This window comes from Oncorhynchus tshawytscha, linkage group LG03, assembly GCF_018296145.1.
Source record: "Oncorhynchus tshawytscha isolate Ot180627B linkage group LG03, Otsh_v2.0, whole genome shotgun sequence".
Classification (NCBI taxonomy): Eukaryota; Metazoa; Chordata; class Actinopteri; order Salmoniformes; family Salmonidae; genus Oncorhynchus; species Oncorhynchus tshawytscha.
The window spans coordinates 15,466,692-15,480,675 of record NC_056431.1 but is presented as its reverse complement, the minus strand read 5'-3'; the positions used below and the strand labels follow the sequence as shown (position 1 = coordinate 15,480,675).

Below are 13,984 nucleotides of genomic sequence, written 5' to 3'. Positions count from 1 at the left end.
TCGTCTAGCAGTCTCAAAATAAGAGACATAAAACACAAAGGAACATGAAGGTGTCGACCTATAACCTTCCATTCTTTTTTCCGTAATAAAGAAAAGAACAGCACAAATCAACCAAGGCATTTAGCAGCATGAAAAAAATCCACTTTTTTGTCAACTTCCCTCATAGAAGTTGAGTTAGCGCTTGCCTGTGAGTGACCCAACATCGCCTGTACATACATGTTGACCATTTGACCTCATCAGCACATAGAAAATAGGTTTGTTACTTAGTTTCATCTGTGACCTGGCAGGCTCAGTGTACAGAGTGAGGGACCTTAATGTCCTTCTCCCAATGTGGGACCACAGCCAGAGAGTTTGTCCAGGTAAGCTTACATCATAGCAGTTAGCATAGCCTATACTAGCATGGTCTAGCATAGCCTAGCCCCCTCAAATTCATATCTGGACTTTAAAGCATATCATTCTTCCCCCCTAATCTGGGACTGATTTAAACCTGGGACACCATGTTGGTGCAATTAATTATCAGGTACATAGAACAGAAAACCAGCAGTAGTCTAGCTTGACAACTCACACTAAAGTATTCCGCTGCTCTGTCGTTTGCTACATACTTTAGTCTGAGACTGTCATCATTTAAATAGTTTGTGGTGACGAGGAGCGTTACAAAAAAACAATGTCATCATCGATTGGATCATCTCTAACCAATCAGAGTATCAAAGCCAATTACGAATTTACAAACCGTGTTCTGGCTCAGGCCCAACCGATCGGTTTCTGGACCAATCAGAGACGAACGGGGAGGGACTCATTGCAGAAAATAAATTTACATCCATAGACGTGGCATAGCGTTTGGCTGAAGCAGTAGTCCGGACCTCGGGTAAGATTTAAATACCCTTTGCCTAGCCTAATATAGCGTAGCATAGCGTCTCTCAGTTCCCCAGAACTTAACACACAAAGCAGGACAAGCCAGGGCTGTTGATTAAACAGTCACAGATATTTGTCACTGAGTGACTGCTGCACTGGCCAAGTAATCCAAGCAGCAGGTCGAGGCTTGTCTTGCTGGGTAAGTGGAGGGTTAAATATGGCCTGACACATGAGATGTTCCAGAATAAACCACAAGCTCCCTGGCACGCCACCAACAAGCATTTGTTAACAACACAGTTGCAATTTGTATCTCAAGAGTGCTGCCAGTCAGCGTGCAACACATAGATACACACAGATACGCTGGCTTTGCGGACACACGTACACACACGCACGTATGCAGGCACCAATTTAAGACCTGCAAGTGAACAGCATGCTTACTTCACCCACGCAATGTCATTAGATACTCAGCTACAGTACAGCAGCCTCTCCTCTCCAGTACCTCTGCCTGCAACGTGCCTCAATTAATTAAATTGAACCCAAACAATTCTCTTTGGGAGGTTGAGAAAGATCTAGTCAGAGCCGAGCCAGCTGAAAGTCCTACAAGCAGTTGCAGGAAGAATGTTCTCTCCCAGCAGCAGCACAGAACGCCAAGTGCTGACTGGTCCCATGTAATCCTTCTATGTTCCATTTGGGAACATTCTTTGGGAAGGAGAAACAATAAGCATGCATTGCTTCCATACACGGGGCTCTGAACAATTATGGGCCGTGATTACATGATACTTTGCCTAAGTTCTAAATGGGACTCTAAATGGGACTATTCCCTACATAGTGCACAACTTTTATTTCTATGGGCCCTGATCAAAAGTAGTGCACTATATAGGAAACAGGGTGCCATTTGGCCTGTCCACTAAGTCAGCCCGCTGTGGGATCTGGGATGTGCTGCTTCACTCTTGGTGTGGTTTAAGAGCCTGTTAAAACAGACTCCCTCTAGTCTAGAAGCAAGGCAGCACATTTCTGGCACTGGTCACTTTGATCTCCAACTCAGCGCTGCAGAACACATTAACCTGAAATTGTGTTCCAACGCAATTAACCTAAACACTCAGACGAGCCAACATCAGCAAAATACCAACATTTTATTTACAGTGGAAAAAGATGAACTCTGACCCAAACTCGGGCATTCCTGAATCCCCAGCAGCCAAGTATGATGCTCAGGTGATAGAATGCTGCACATCCCTACTAACATGTAGTGAGTTTACTGTGACATTGATGAGTGGCCTCATATGCTCTGCCATGGAATTTACAACATTTACAATTATGCACATTATATTCATTCTATGTTCTAATTAGCCAATTATTACATTCCATACACAGCCCTTACTGTTCATGTGAATCCAAGCAATGTGGATGACATCAAGTGGAGACTCCTTTCGCATTGTCAAGTTCACCCACTATGCCACCAATGTCAAGTTCTCCCACTACTCCACCAATATCAAGTTCACCCACTATGCCACCAATGTCAAGTTCTCCCACTATGCCACCAATGTCAAGTTCTCCCACTACTCCACCAATATCAAGTTCACCCACTATGCCACCAATGTCACGTTCACCCACTATGCCACCAATGTCAAGTTCTCCCACTACTCCACCAATATCAAGTTCACCCACTATGCCACCAATGTCAAGTTCTCCCACTATGCCACCAATGTCAAGTTCACCCACTATGCCACAAATATCAAGTTCACCCACTATGCCACCACTGTCAATTTCTCCCACTATGCCACCAATGTCAAGTTCACCCACTACGCAACCAATATCAAGTTCTCCCACTATGCCACCAATGTCAAGTTCACCCACTATGCCACCAATGTCAAGTTCACCCACTACTCCACCAATGTCAAGTTCTCCCACTATGCCACCAATGTCAAGTTCACCCACTACTCCACCAATATCAAGTTCACCCTCTATGTCACCAATGTCTAGTTCTCCCACTATGCCGCCAATGTCAAGTTCTCCCACTATGCCACCAATGTCTAGTTCTCCCACTATGCCACCAATGTCAAGTTCACCCACTATGCCACCAATGTCAAGTTCACCCACTATGTCACCAATGTCAAGTTCACCCACTATGCCACCAATGTCAAGTTCACCCTCTATGTCACCAATGTCAAGTTCACCCTCTATGCCACCAATGTCAAGTTCACCCTCTATGCCACCAATGTCAAGTTCACCCTCTATGCCACCAATGTCAAGTTCACCCTCTATGTCACCAATGTCAAGTTCACCCTCTATGTCACCAATGTCACGTTCTCCCACTATGCCACCAATGTCACGTTCTCCCACTATGCCACCAATGTCAAGTTCACCCTCTATGTCACCAATGTCACGTTCTCCCACTATGCCACCAATGTCTAGTTCTCCCACTATGCCGCCAATGCCACTCACTAACTGACTGAGTGGCTGCTTTTCCAAGCCTCTTACCTCACCATGTGTAAATATGCATCGCTACAGTAAGGAGCTCAGAGGCTATTAACCATATTGCTCATCTCTCTCTCCACACACTCCTACTCCTCTTCTCCTTTGAGCGTGCGTGCCAGCTGCTGAGTTCACAGAAACATTTAAAAGGATAAAGTGTTGTACACAAGGGAAGAGGCGGAGGGAGGGGATGGGAGCGGGAGGTGAACCTGTGTCACCGGTGTGTCAACATAACAACAGTCTAATAGAAACAGAAAGGAGGCTAAGCTAAGGAGGACTAGGCACCAGGCATGACAGTGCAGTTTATTAACCCAGTAATAGGGCTGCAGCACAGTTGCGTCACATGCGGTGTCGCTGGCGTGCTTAGACTTGTCCCTAATGGTGTGTGGTATGGGCTAGAACCCAGAGTCTGACTGCATGGTGATGGAAGCCCTTGGACGCTGTGCTGTGAGAGCCAGTTATGTGGTTCGCATCCATCCTGCTGCCTCTTAGGACTGCTGACTTACTACAGAGCAGACATGACAGACAGGACTGGGACGGAGGGCGCTCAAGGTACAGACAGCACATTCTGATCTGCAGCTTCTGTCCAACCAATGCCAACCCATGGACAACTCACATCAGATCAGCATACGTCCACTAATTACAGAGATCATTGTGTCCAGATCAGTTGAAGACACAACACTAGGGACAGGGTGGCCAGGTCAGTCAGGGGGCAGCATCAGGATCAGTTAGTATAGTGACTACTGGTTGGTCAAGACCCGCCATCTTCAGCCCAGTTAACAGATCATGAAAGACCCTACGCCACCAGGGTTGTCAAAACCAGCCAGTGAACATCCGTCCGTCCAGAACGAAACAAGTCAGTTATTTGTTAACACTACCATTTAAGAGCACAGCTGGGGTGAGACACAGAGAGAGCGAGAGAGAGAGAGATAGGTCATTGACTGATACTTTGGGGGGAGGCACATGAAAATCATATAGGCATCGTGTAACACATTGCGCAGTGATCCCTGACAGGCCTGCCGGCAGCACAGCGTTCGCATGCCTCCAATGCGCGGGGGCTGGGGAAGAGGAATGGGAGCCTGTCAGAAAGCGCCCAGAGGTTGGAAAATTCTGTAAACAGCTAAACTTCTCCCCGGCCCTACTCCGCCAGCCAGCCAGGCCTCCAGGGTCGGCATGCAGGCAGGCAGGAAGGCAGAAAGATGGACGTACAGACAGAGCCGATTCTAGAGGGCAGACACTGCATGCTGGGAGAGAAAAGCAGAGCCAGCTGTGGAGCAGGGCTCATCTCTACGACCCTCAGCCTCACACACACTGCAAAGGTTTTTAGGCAACATGTCTTTATCTCAGTATAGTGGGCCAATCACAAGCCGGAAAAACATGCTTTAGAACTGCTTTACAAACACTGCATGTTCTAGCCAAAGGTACATAGAACCAAATAAATATATGCTTATTTTCCATCTCCCTGCATCTACAGACTACAGCTCATGCTGCCAGTTCTTACAGACCAGGCCTGGGTTCAAATATTATGCGTCTTCTGTCAAATACTTTCATTGAGCCTGTCTGCAGTGCCAGATTGGCGGGGCTTGCATTTTCCACGGGTTCCATTGAACCAGGCAAGCTCTATCAAGCAGCTGAAAGTATTTGAAAAGAAAATGAATACACTTTGAACCCAGGGTCTGCTAATACAGGCTCTGATCCCCAGTGCCATAAAAGTCAAGTCAGGATTAGCCAGGGACATATTTATTCGAAATATACATCCCTTTTACAGTAATCTTGGCTCTGCTATAGTAATGACTAAGAGTGACTCTCTTCCAGGAAAGAGTTCACCGCATCCTTCCCATTTCTTTCAACTAAGGGGGGGTAGTGGGCGTTGGCAATGGCATGGTCCCCAACCGAACATTTAAAGGCTGTTCTCTTGGCCGCAGAAACAAGATGTTGCAGTTTTAAAGCTAGTTTCCTGCAATTCTACACATTTTGCCATGGCTTATGTCGTGTTCTTATGTTATCTGAGTGACTCAAACATTCTTTTAAAAATCTATTGGAACCCATGCCATTTTTTGAATTTTAGATTCTCCCTGTCTAGTTTTTATTTTGGTGATTGTAGTTCTCAAAGATGATCTTATTTAAAAACATATAGCTCCATTATCTTTTCTACATACTTTATATCTGGTTTTAGTCATTTAAGTTTACACTGAAAACTTTTTAACATCCTGAAAATGTGTTTTTAATAAAACTAAAAAACATATACAGTACCTGTCACGCCCTGGCCATAGAGAGGATTTTATTCTCTATTTTGGTTAGGCCAGGGTGTGACTAGGGTGGGCATTCTATGTTCATTTTCTATGTTGTGTATTTCTTTGTTGTTTGGCCGGGTGTGGTTCTCAATCAGAGTCTATCGTTGTCTCTGATTGAGAACCATACTTAGGTAGCTTTTTCCCACTGGGTTTTTGTGGGTAGTTGTTTTCTGTTTTTGTCTCTGCACCAGACAGAACTGTTTCGGTTATTCCCTTTGTTATTTTTGTATTTAGTGTTCATGTTATTTTATTGACACTGAACACGTTGCGCTTTGGTCCTCACCTTCTTCCACCAACAGCCGTTACAGTACCAGTCAGAAGTGTGGACACAACTACTCATTCAAGGGTTTTTCTTGTACTATTTTCCATATTGTAGAATAATAGTGAAGACATCAAAACTATGGAATAATGTAGTAACAAAAAACATGTTAAACAAATACAAAATATATTCTTCAAAGTAGCCACCCTTTGCCTTGATGACAGCTTTGCACACTCTTGGCATTCTGTCATCGAGCTTCAGGAGGAATGCTTTTCCAATAATTTTTTTAAACCTTTATTTAACTAGGCAAGTCAGTTAAGAACAAATTCTTATTTTCAATGACGGCCTAGGAACAGTGGGTTAACTGCCTGTTCAGGGGCAGAACGACAGATTTGTACCTTGTCAGCTCGGGGATTTGAACTTGCAACCTTTCAGTTACTAGTCCAACACTCTAACCACTGGGCTACCCTGCCGTCCCAATAGTCTTGAAGAAGTTCCCACATATACTGAGCACTTGTTGGCTGCTTTTCCTTCACTCTGTGGTCAAACTTATCCCAAACCATTTCAATTGGGTTGAAGTCGGGTGATTGTGGAGGCCAGGTCATCTAATGCAGCACTCCATCACCTTCATTCTTGGTCAAATAGCCCTTACACCAGCCATAGCCATACTGGTTAAGTGTGCCTTGAATTCTAAATAAATCACAGTCACCAGCAAAGCACCCCCACACCTCCTCCTCCTTGCTTCACGGTGGGAACCACACATGCAGAGAATCTGTTCACCTACTCTGTGTCTCACAAAGACACGGCGGTTGGAACCAAAAATCTAAAATAATCAGACCAAAGGACAGATTTTCAACAGTCTAATGTCCATTGCTCGTATTTCTTGGCCCAAGCAATTATGTTCTTCTTAACGGTGTCCTTCAGTAGTGTTTTCTTAGCAGCAATTCGACCATGAAGGCCTGATTCACACAATCTCCTCTGAAAAGTTGATGTTGAGATGTGTCTGTTACTGGAACTCTGTGAAGCATTTATTTGGGCTACAATCTAAGGTGCAGTTAACACTAATGAACTTACTTATCCTCTGCAGCAGAGGTAACTCTGTGTCTTCCTTTCCTGTGGCGGTTCTCATGAAAGACAGTTTTAATATTGCGCTTGACGGTTTTTACGACTGCACTTGAAGAATCTTTCAAAGTTATGGAAATGTTCCAGATTGACTAACCTTCATGACTTAAAGTAATTATGGACTGTCGTTTCTCTTTATACTTATTTTAGCTGTTCTTGCCATAATATGGACTTGGTCTTTTACCAAACATCTTCTGTATCCCACCCCTACCTTGTCACAACTCAACTGATTGGCTCAAACGCATTAAGAAGGAAATAAATCCCACAAATTAACTTTTAACAAGGCAAACCTGTTAATTTAAATGCATTCCAGGTGACTACCTCATGAAGCTGGTTGAGAGAATGCCAAGAGTGTGCAAAGGTGAAATTAAGGCAAAGGGTGGCTACTTTGAAGAATCTAAATATATTTTGATTGACTAAACACGTTTTTGGTTACTACATGATTCCATGTGTTATTTCATAGTTTTGATGTCTTTTTATTGTTTTGATATCTTTTTATTACTCTACAATGCAGAAAATAGTACAAATAAAGAAAAACCCTTGAATGAGTAGGTGTGTCCAAACTTTTGACTGGTACTGTATTTTGGAGTGGCGGCAACAATTCAGCAGAGGCAACCCGCCACTGATTCTGATGAGAGATAATGACTGTGGGAGAAATAAACCAAACTGCTGTGGTACTGTAGGATGTACGACACCATACTTTAGTGGCCATTTTCAAGAACAATCTTCATGGTTAGCTAAGCTATCATAGTAAGGAGTGAAGAGAAGGGTCTTTGACTTACGTATGTGCCTGAGGGCTGACACGGAGGTAAGGACCCAGGGCTGAGGACAGGAGAGCCGGAGAGCTCGGGAAAGGGGTTGGGGATGGCTGGCAGAGAGGACGTCCGGAGCTGCTGCTCCTCTTCCTGCAGTCTCCTGAGAATCACAACATTCAGGGAGGACATTAACAAAGTGGGAGACAGACACACAAAGACAGACTGAAAAAGCTGTTATTTAGTAGATGAATGCAGATCATGAGAGCACGAGGACAGTCTCCCCTAATATAAACCCAATGCTTTGTGGCTGAGTATGAATAATGAATAATCCACGGTTTCACAGCGAGTGAGACTGCTGTCGAGCCGGGGCCTCATGCCCATTACTCTCAGATCACTGCACTGTGAGCTGATTCTTTCTGCCACACCACAGGAAGACTGCCAGCGTTTGAGGAGCTACTAATTACATGCAATATTCATCAAACCATTATTTCATGCAGTTTCTAGAGGAAAGTGCCCATTTCATGACCTGCTGCAAGAGCAACAGCCTGTTCCTTCACTGTCTGCCTGTAAATAAGAAACCGACTAGGGCTGTGCCCCCAATGGCATCCTATTATTCAAATTATAGTGCATTACTTTTGACCAGGGATTATTGGGCTCTGGTCAAAAGTAGTACACTATGTAGGGAATATGATGCCATTTGGGATGCAACCCCTGACTGTCAATCAGAAAGAGACTAGAGGTTGGCTTGGCTTTATCAGATGACTAGCATCTGAAGTGAACTGCAGCAGCCAGGCAGATAGCCATCATTAGCATCTCTCTACACTTTCTCCAAACCCAGGCGGGGAGGGGAGTTCAAAAGGAGAAGTGTTTGATGCAGTTCCATGTGAGGCAGGAGCAGGGTGCTATTCGGAGGTCAGGACTGAATAATAAACTGAACCGTATCATTTCAATCTGACAGAATGCACCAACGATACATCTCATTACCAGCCAGTGCCAACCTTTCTCTAGGGATCCAAAATAATGGATGCTATAACTCTGACAGACCATTTTAGATTTCATTAAGACCAGAGGTGAATAAAAGTTCCTCTCAGCTTATGGGAGTAGTTGACACCCGGTTTCTAGAATTAAAGAGAATTTTAACTTGGTCTCCCCCTCTGCTATGCTATGTTAGGACAAGGGGAAAGTGACGGGGAGAATGGGTCACACAGAGATTGCAGATAGGCAAAACTATGAACTATAATAAGCACATATACCTGTCCTCACAGAGCATACTGAGAACATGGTCCCTTGTTTAGATGTACATTGTTTAGATGGACCATGAGAACATGGTCCCTTGTTTCTGTACAGCACTTTGTGACATCAGCTGATGTAAGAAGGGCTTTATAAATACATTTGATTGATTGATAGAGGACTTTTATCTATCAGGTGTGGGTGTGTTGTGTGTGGGTGCTCACCAACAGCATGCCATACACACAACTGTGTCCAGTAAGTGCTGTGTGTGTGTGTGTGTGTGTGTGTGTGTGTGTGTGTGTGTGTGTGTGTGTGTGTGTGTGTGTGTGTGTGTGTGTGTGCGTGTGTGTGTGTGTGTTCGTGCCAACACAGTAGACATACCTGACGGCGAGGATGTGCATGGGCTGGGAGCGTCGGAGTCTCTGTTTGGGGGAGGTGGGGCTGTGCTGCAGCTCGCTGGTGGAGGTGTGGGTGTGGGGGGGCATGGGGGCACTGCGGTGGTGGTTGCGGTGCACATGCACCTGGCCGTTGTGCTGCAGGAGGGGAACCGACTCAGACTGCACGCTGCTGCATGTGGAGTACAGGCTCTCGAACGAGGAGTTCATGTCATTCACCAGCGCCTCCAGGTCCACATCATCTTCTGTAGGAGGAGGAGGGAGAGACAGGAGACAGAGAGTCTGTGTGTGTGATATTCAGAGACAGACACAAAGTGCGTGTGTGTATGTGTGTTATATCATATGCACATCCCAAAAATCTCTACGGCACCAGGTTGACCTCTACTGTTCATGTGCTTTATTCCTGCATGTAGGTTACATGTGTAAGAATCTACTTCTCTCAATACTTCATGCACACCTGTCATCACCAACCAGTTTTGCAGTGTAGCTGCACACACACAAAAACCCTAACATGACATAGCTTAATCATCATTACCAACCTGTCAGGCAGTGAAGCTAATTCACCTGTTGAAACACTCCCTACGTTAACTACATGTTCATGTTATCAAGGCTCTCTGTATCTCTGGGGAAGACTAGAGAACAAGCCGAGACCTGTAGTCTCAATACTCCCATCCTTCAGCATAATCACTACTGGCCTCAGGGTAAGAGATCAAACCAGGCCATTGGTTAAGAGGCACAGAGATCACTCCCAGTGAGTCAATGGTGGATGGAAGTTTTGACAGTTCAGAGTTATGTCCCAAATGGCGCCCTATTCCCTATATATTTCACAAGGTAGGGAATAGGGTGCCATTTGGGACGTTCGTTTTATTACTGTGGGGGAGTGTCTGCAGGGCATGTCATCTCCTAATAATCATTATCTCTTGAGACAATGAACAGCCAGTAATAGAAAACTACTGATATTTTCTTAAGTTTCCCTTTATTCACCATTGCTATACTGCAGTTACCTATTTCACCACTAGATGCTGCTCAAACTCTACTGTGCAATTCGGGGCTTTGGATGTCCACTTTGGCAATTAGAATGTTCTGCACTGTATGCTATTGTTACTTGGCTGGGCAGGGGTAAGTAGAAAGACCAACACAATTCTTCATTCATTTATTCTGTTGTGGTTTTAATCAATCACTTTGAATGGTGAAATTCATAGCATGTGCAATAGGGCACACCACATTTTCTAAATGTTACATCATGGCATCGATTTGCATACTATGGATTTGAAAGCCTAAATAGTATTAAAATACATTAATACTCTGAACGCTTTTCGACCCAAATCTTATAATTCCTTCATAATGAACCATTGTACGCATTTTCAAATGTAAAGCATGTAACTATAGCCTAATATTCAAACAAATAATGAGCCATTGAGAACAGTCCCCAGTATCTCCCCACAACCTATGCTGACCCAGTGATGCAGTTGCTACCCCCCACCCCTCATACAGAGCTGCAGCTGACAGACAGGCGGACTAACCTATGCCTTTTGAGGAACCTTTCCTGAAAAGGTGTCCCCTAACCAGCTGTATCACAGGTGCCTAATCTGTCAGTATTAATAGTCAGTGAGGTAAGCCCCTTCTCTACAAGATCCTGGAGAGTTAAAGACACATGTAGGCTACAGAAGTGTACTGTACGGTCTAAAATAGCTTTGTGTTAGGTGAATAGTATTCATGTGTTTTCTAACAAGATAACATTTAGTTACTTACACCTAAGTAGTCAGGCATGTTGTCTACATACCGTTACATGTGGGGGTGAAACTCTAGAACGAAGATCCAATCCGATCAAGATATTTGGGGGCGTGGTTGGATAATAGCCAAACTAGATTGTCAACAATAAGCTTATGGCCCAATTTATTAGCTAGAACCGTGACAGGTAAAAACTCATGCACACACAGACTCACACACACCCAACAGGGTCAGGATTATTTGTCTTTGACACTGTGTTTAGAAAATAGAAAAATTGCACTAGTGAAGCTTGGCAGAGGTTTTAGGGACATAAACATCTTTATTTATGTCCATCAAACAAGCAACAGTCACAGCAGGCCTGGCCCTACAATATTACTGCCATAAATTAGACACTCTTCAAATACCATGAGAGCAGACAGCAGCGTTCATCAATTACCTTTGGCTCTGGAGCACGAGGACAACAAGGAAATCCCAGACAGAGACAGGATGGGACAACAGGCAAAGCCAAGAATGGAATGGGGAGGAAGCACATGGACAAGGCTAGCAGAGCCAGGGATTGAAGGTTAAGATGGGATGGAAAGCGACAGGATGAGGATGAAGCATATGGACAACAAGCGACCTTTCAGAGACTTTGGGTCGTTGAAAAGACTGTATAAGTCCCATGTAATATTATTATTAACAAGACAAGCACAGCCAGTGACAGGATGGTTATGAAGCATGAGGAACAGGATGCTCGAGTTCAGGAACAGGATGCTCGAGTTCAGGAACAGGATGCTCGAGTTCAGGAACAGGATGCTCGAGTTCAGGAACAGGATGCTCGAGTTCAGGAACAGGATGCTCGAGTTCAGGAACAGGATGCTCGAGTTCAGGAACAGGATGCTCGAGTTCAGGAACAGGATGCTCGAGTTCAGGAACAGCAGATGCTAGAGGAGCACAAGGCTAATAGAAGTCTGTCTGGAATAGAGCCAAGGTCAGGAGTAGAAGGTCTGGTCCGTCAGAAGGTAGATGAAGGTTTAGACACTTAAGCAATAAGGCACGAGGGGGTGTGGTATATAGCCAATATACCATGCCTAAGGGATGTTCTTAGCACGACAAGTGCCTGGATACAGCACTTAGCCGTGGTATATTGGCTATATACCACAAAACCGAGGTGCCTTATTGCTATTATAAACTGGTTACCAACGTAATTAGTAGTAAAAATAAATTAGTAGTAAAAATAAATGTTTTGTCATTCATGTGGTATACGGTCTGATATACCACAGCTGTCAGTCAATCAGCATTCAGGGCTCGAACCACCCAGCTTATAATATCTAATAATAACTTCCATTAATGTCTGTTATAGGGCACCTGCTCATGTTTTCTCAAATGATGCATATTTTTTACATTTCAAGTAGTCCCTGAATTAGGCTAGAGAGACTGGACTGTCTAAATGATGTTGTGACCACGATTACATCTGGTCTTGCAGTGAGATCTACCAGGAAAAGGAATTCTAGGAAAAGGAATTATACAACTCCCTCCAGTGCCAGTGGCTAACACTAACCTGACATAAAATTGTCTCGCTAGTCTAGAGATCCGTCTCATGCAGAGGCAAGGAGAAAGAGAGAGAGGGTGCTGTTCAATTTCCTTAAATGGCTGTCATGCAATCTGAACGCTGAATACCTTATTAAGAGCAGTTGTCTCACACTCTGATTAAATCAATCGTCAGAATTTACATTTTGGACTGAGAACACCTCGTTCAGGTTTCAGGCTTATTTTGATATGGCTGAATAATACATTAGAATATATTAGCCTCTTAGAAAAAAAGGTAAACTATTAAAACCATGACTTAAAAATAACAGATATTGGTATAAGATGGAGGGAATGTTGGAACGTAACTAACGGAATTACAGTTAACAAAAATGTATGCTTAATCCAGTATAAACTAAAGTATAGAATTTATTATACAAGAGACAACATTCCCAAATTCTACACCACAATGGCAGAGTCACAGAGTCATGTCTTAAGTATAAAACTAATAATGACTCAGTAATCCATGCCTTCATAAAGTTATAGGTGGAGTTAGAAAGTTGGCTGTCAGAACTATTACAATATAAAAGTACTTTTAATCCGTCTGGCTGCATATTTCAAGACATGGAATATGAGGGTGCAGTGGGATACCCAATGGGTTGGACAATACTTTCATCGTCAATCATCTTGAAAAAATGTACACTTAAAACTGGAAATCAACCAATCCTCAATTGTTAACAGAATGGAAAGGTCAAATGCTTATTGTCTAAATGTTGAAAGTGTGTGGGCGACAGAGAGAAACAAAATGGTGCAAGTCTGAGGCCATGTGGCAGAGAGTGATGTGGGCTCTGGAGATGGGGGTGTGAGCAGGTGGGTCGGTGAAGGATGATGTTTGTGTGTGTTTGAATGCTGTCGTTTGTATGTGTATGTTTTGTATTGTCAAAAAAAAAATCTAATTGTACAAAAAACAATAATTATTTGTATAAAATAATATAATAGCCATAGGGCTCTGGTCAAAAGTAGAGCACTACATAGGAAATAGGGTGCATTACCTAGGCAATAGGGTGCCAGTTGGGACACACACTTTGTCAGTACTGTAGGGGCCAAACCGGGGCTGGCAGGTGGCGGGGCGTAGCGGTTAGCATAAAGCCCTGCATCGCGACGGAATGGTTCCCCCACTCTCTCTCACCATTCCAGATTGTCTGCTTCAACAGCCGATGCTTCCCTTTTCACTGTCTATTATTAATTTGTAAAAGGGAAAAGGCTGGCAAGCCCTGGTGATGACTCCATAAAAGCTGTTTGGGATGTTTCCAATGCTTAGCAGACCATTATATGGACCAAATTCCTTATGGCTTTTCTTTACAACCA

General features: G+C 43.9%; 1 protein-coding gene across 10 annotated transcripts in view; it reads right to left on the bottom strand.

Annotated features, from left to right (window-relative positions):
- The window catches only part of LOC112228363 (growth factor receptor-bound protein 10), a 97,070-nt gene that overhangs the window by 24,425 nt on the left and 58,661 nt on the right, over window positions 1-13,984 (bottom strand). For all 10 annotated transcript variants that reach the window (XM_042310555.1, XM_042310562.1, XM_042310567.1 and 7 more), the window contains 2 exons: window positions 9,366-9,624; window positions 7,782-7,914 (listed from right to left, as the gene is read on the bottom strand). In XM_042310555.1, the coding sequence (XP_042166489.1) occupies window positions 7,782-7,914; window positions 9,366-9,624 (392 nt within the window). The remainder of the gene's footprint in view (window positions 1-7,781; window positions 7,915-9,365; window positions 9,625-13,984) is intronic.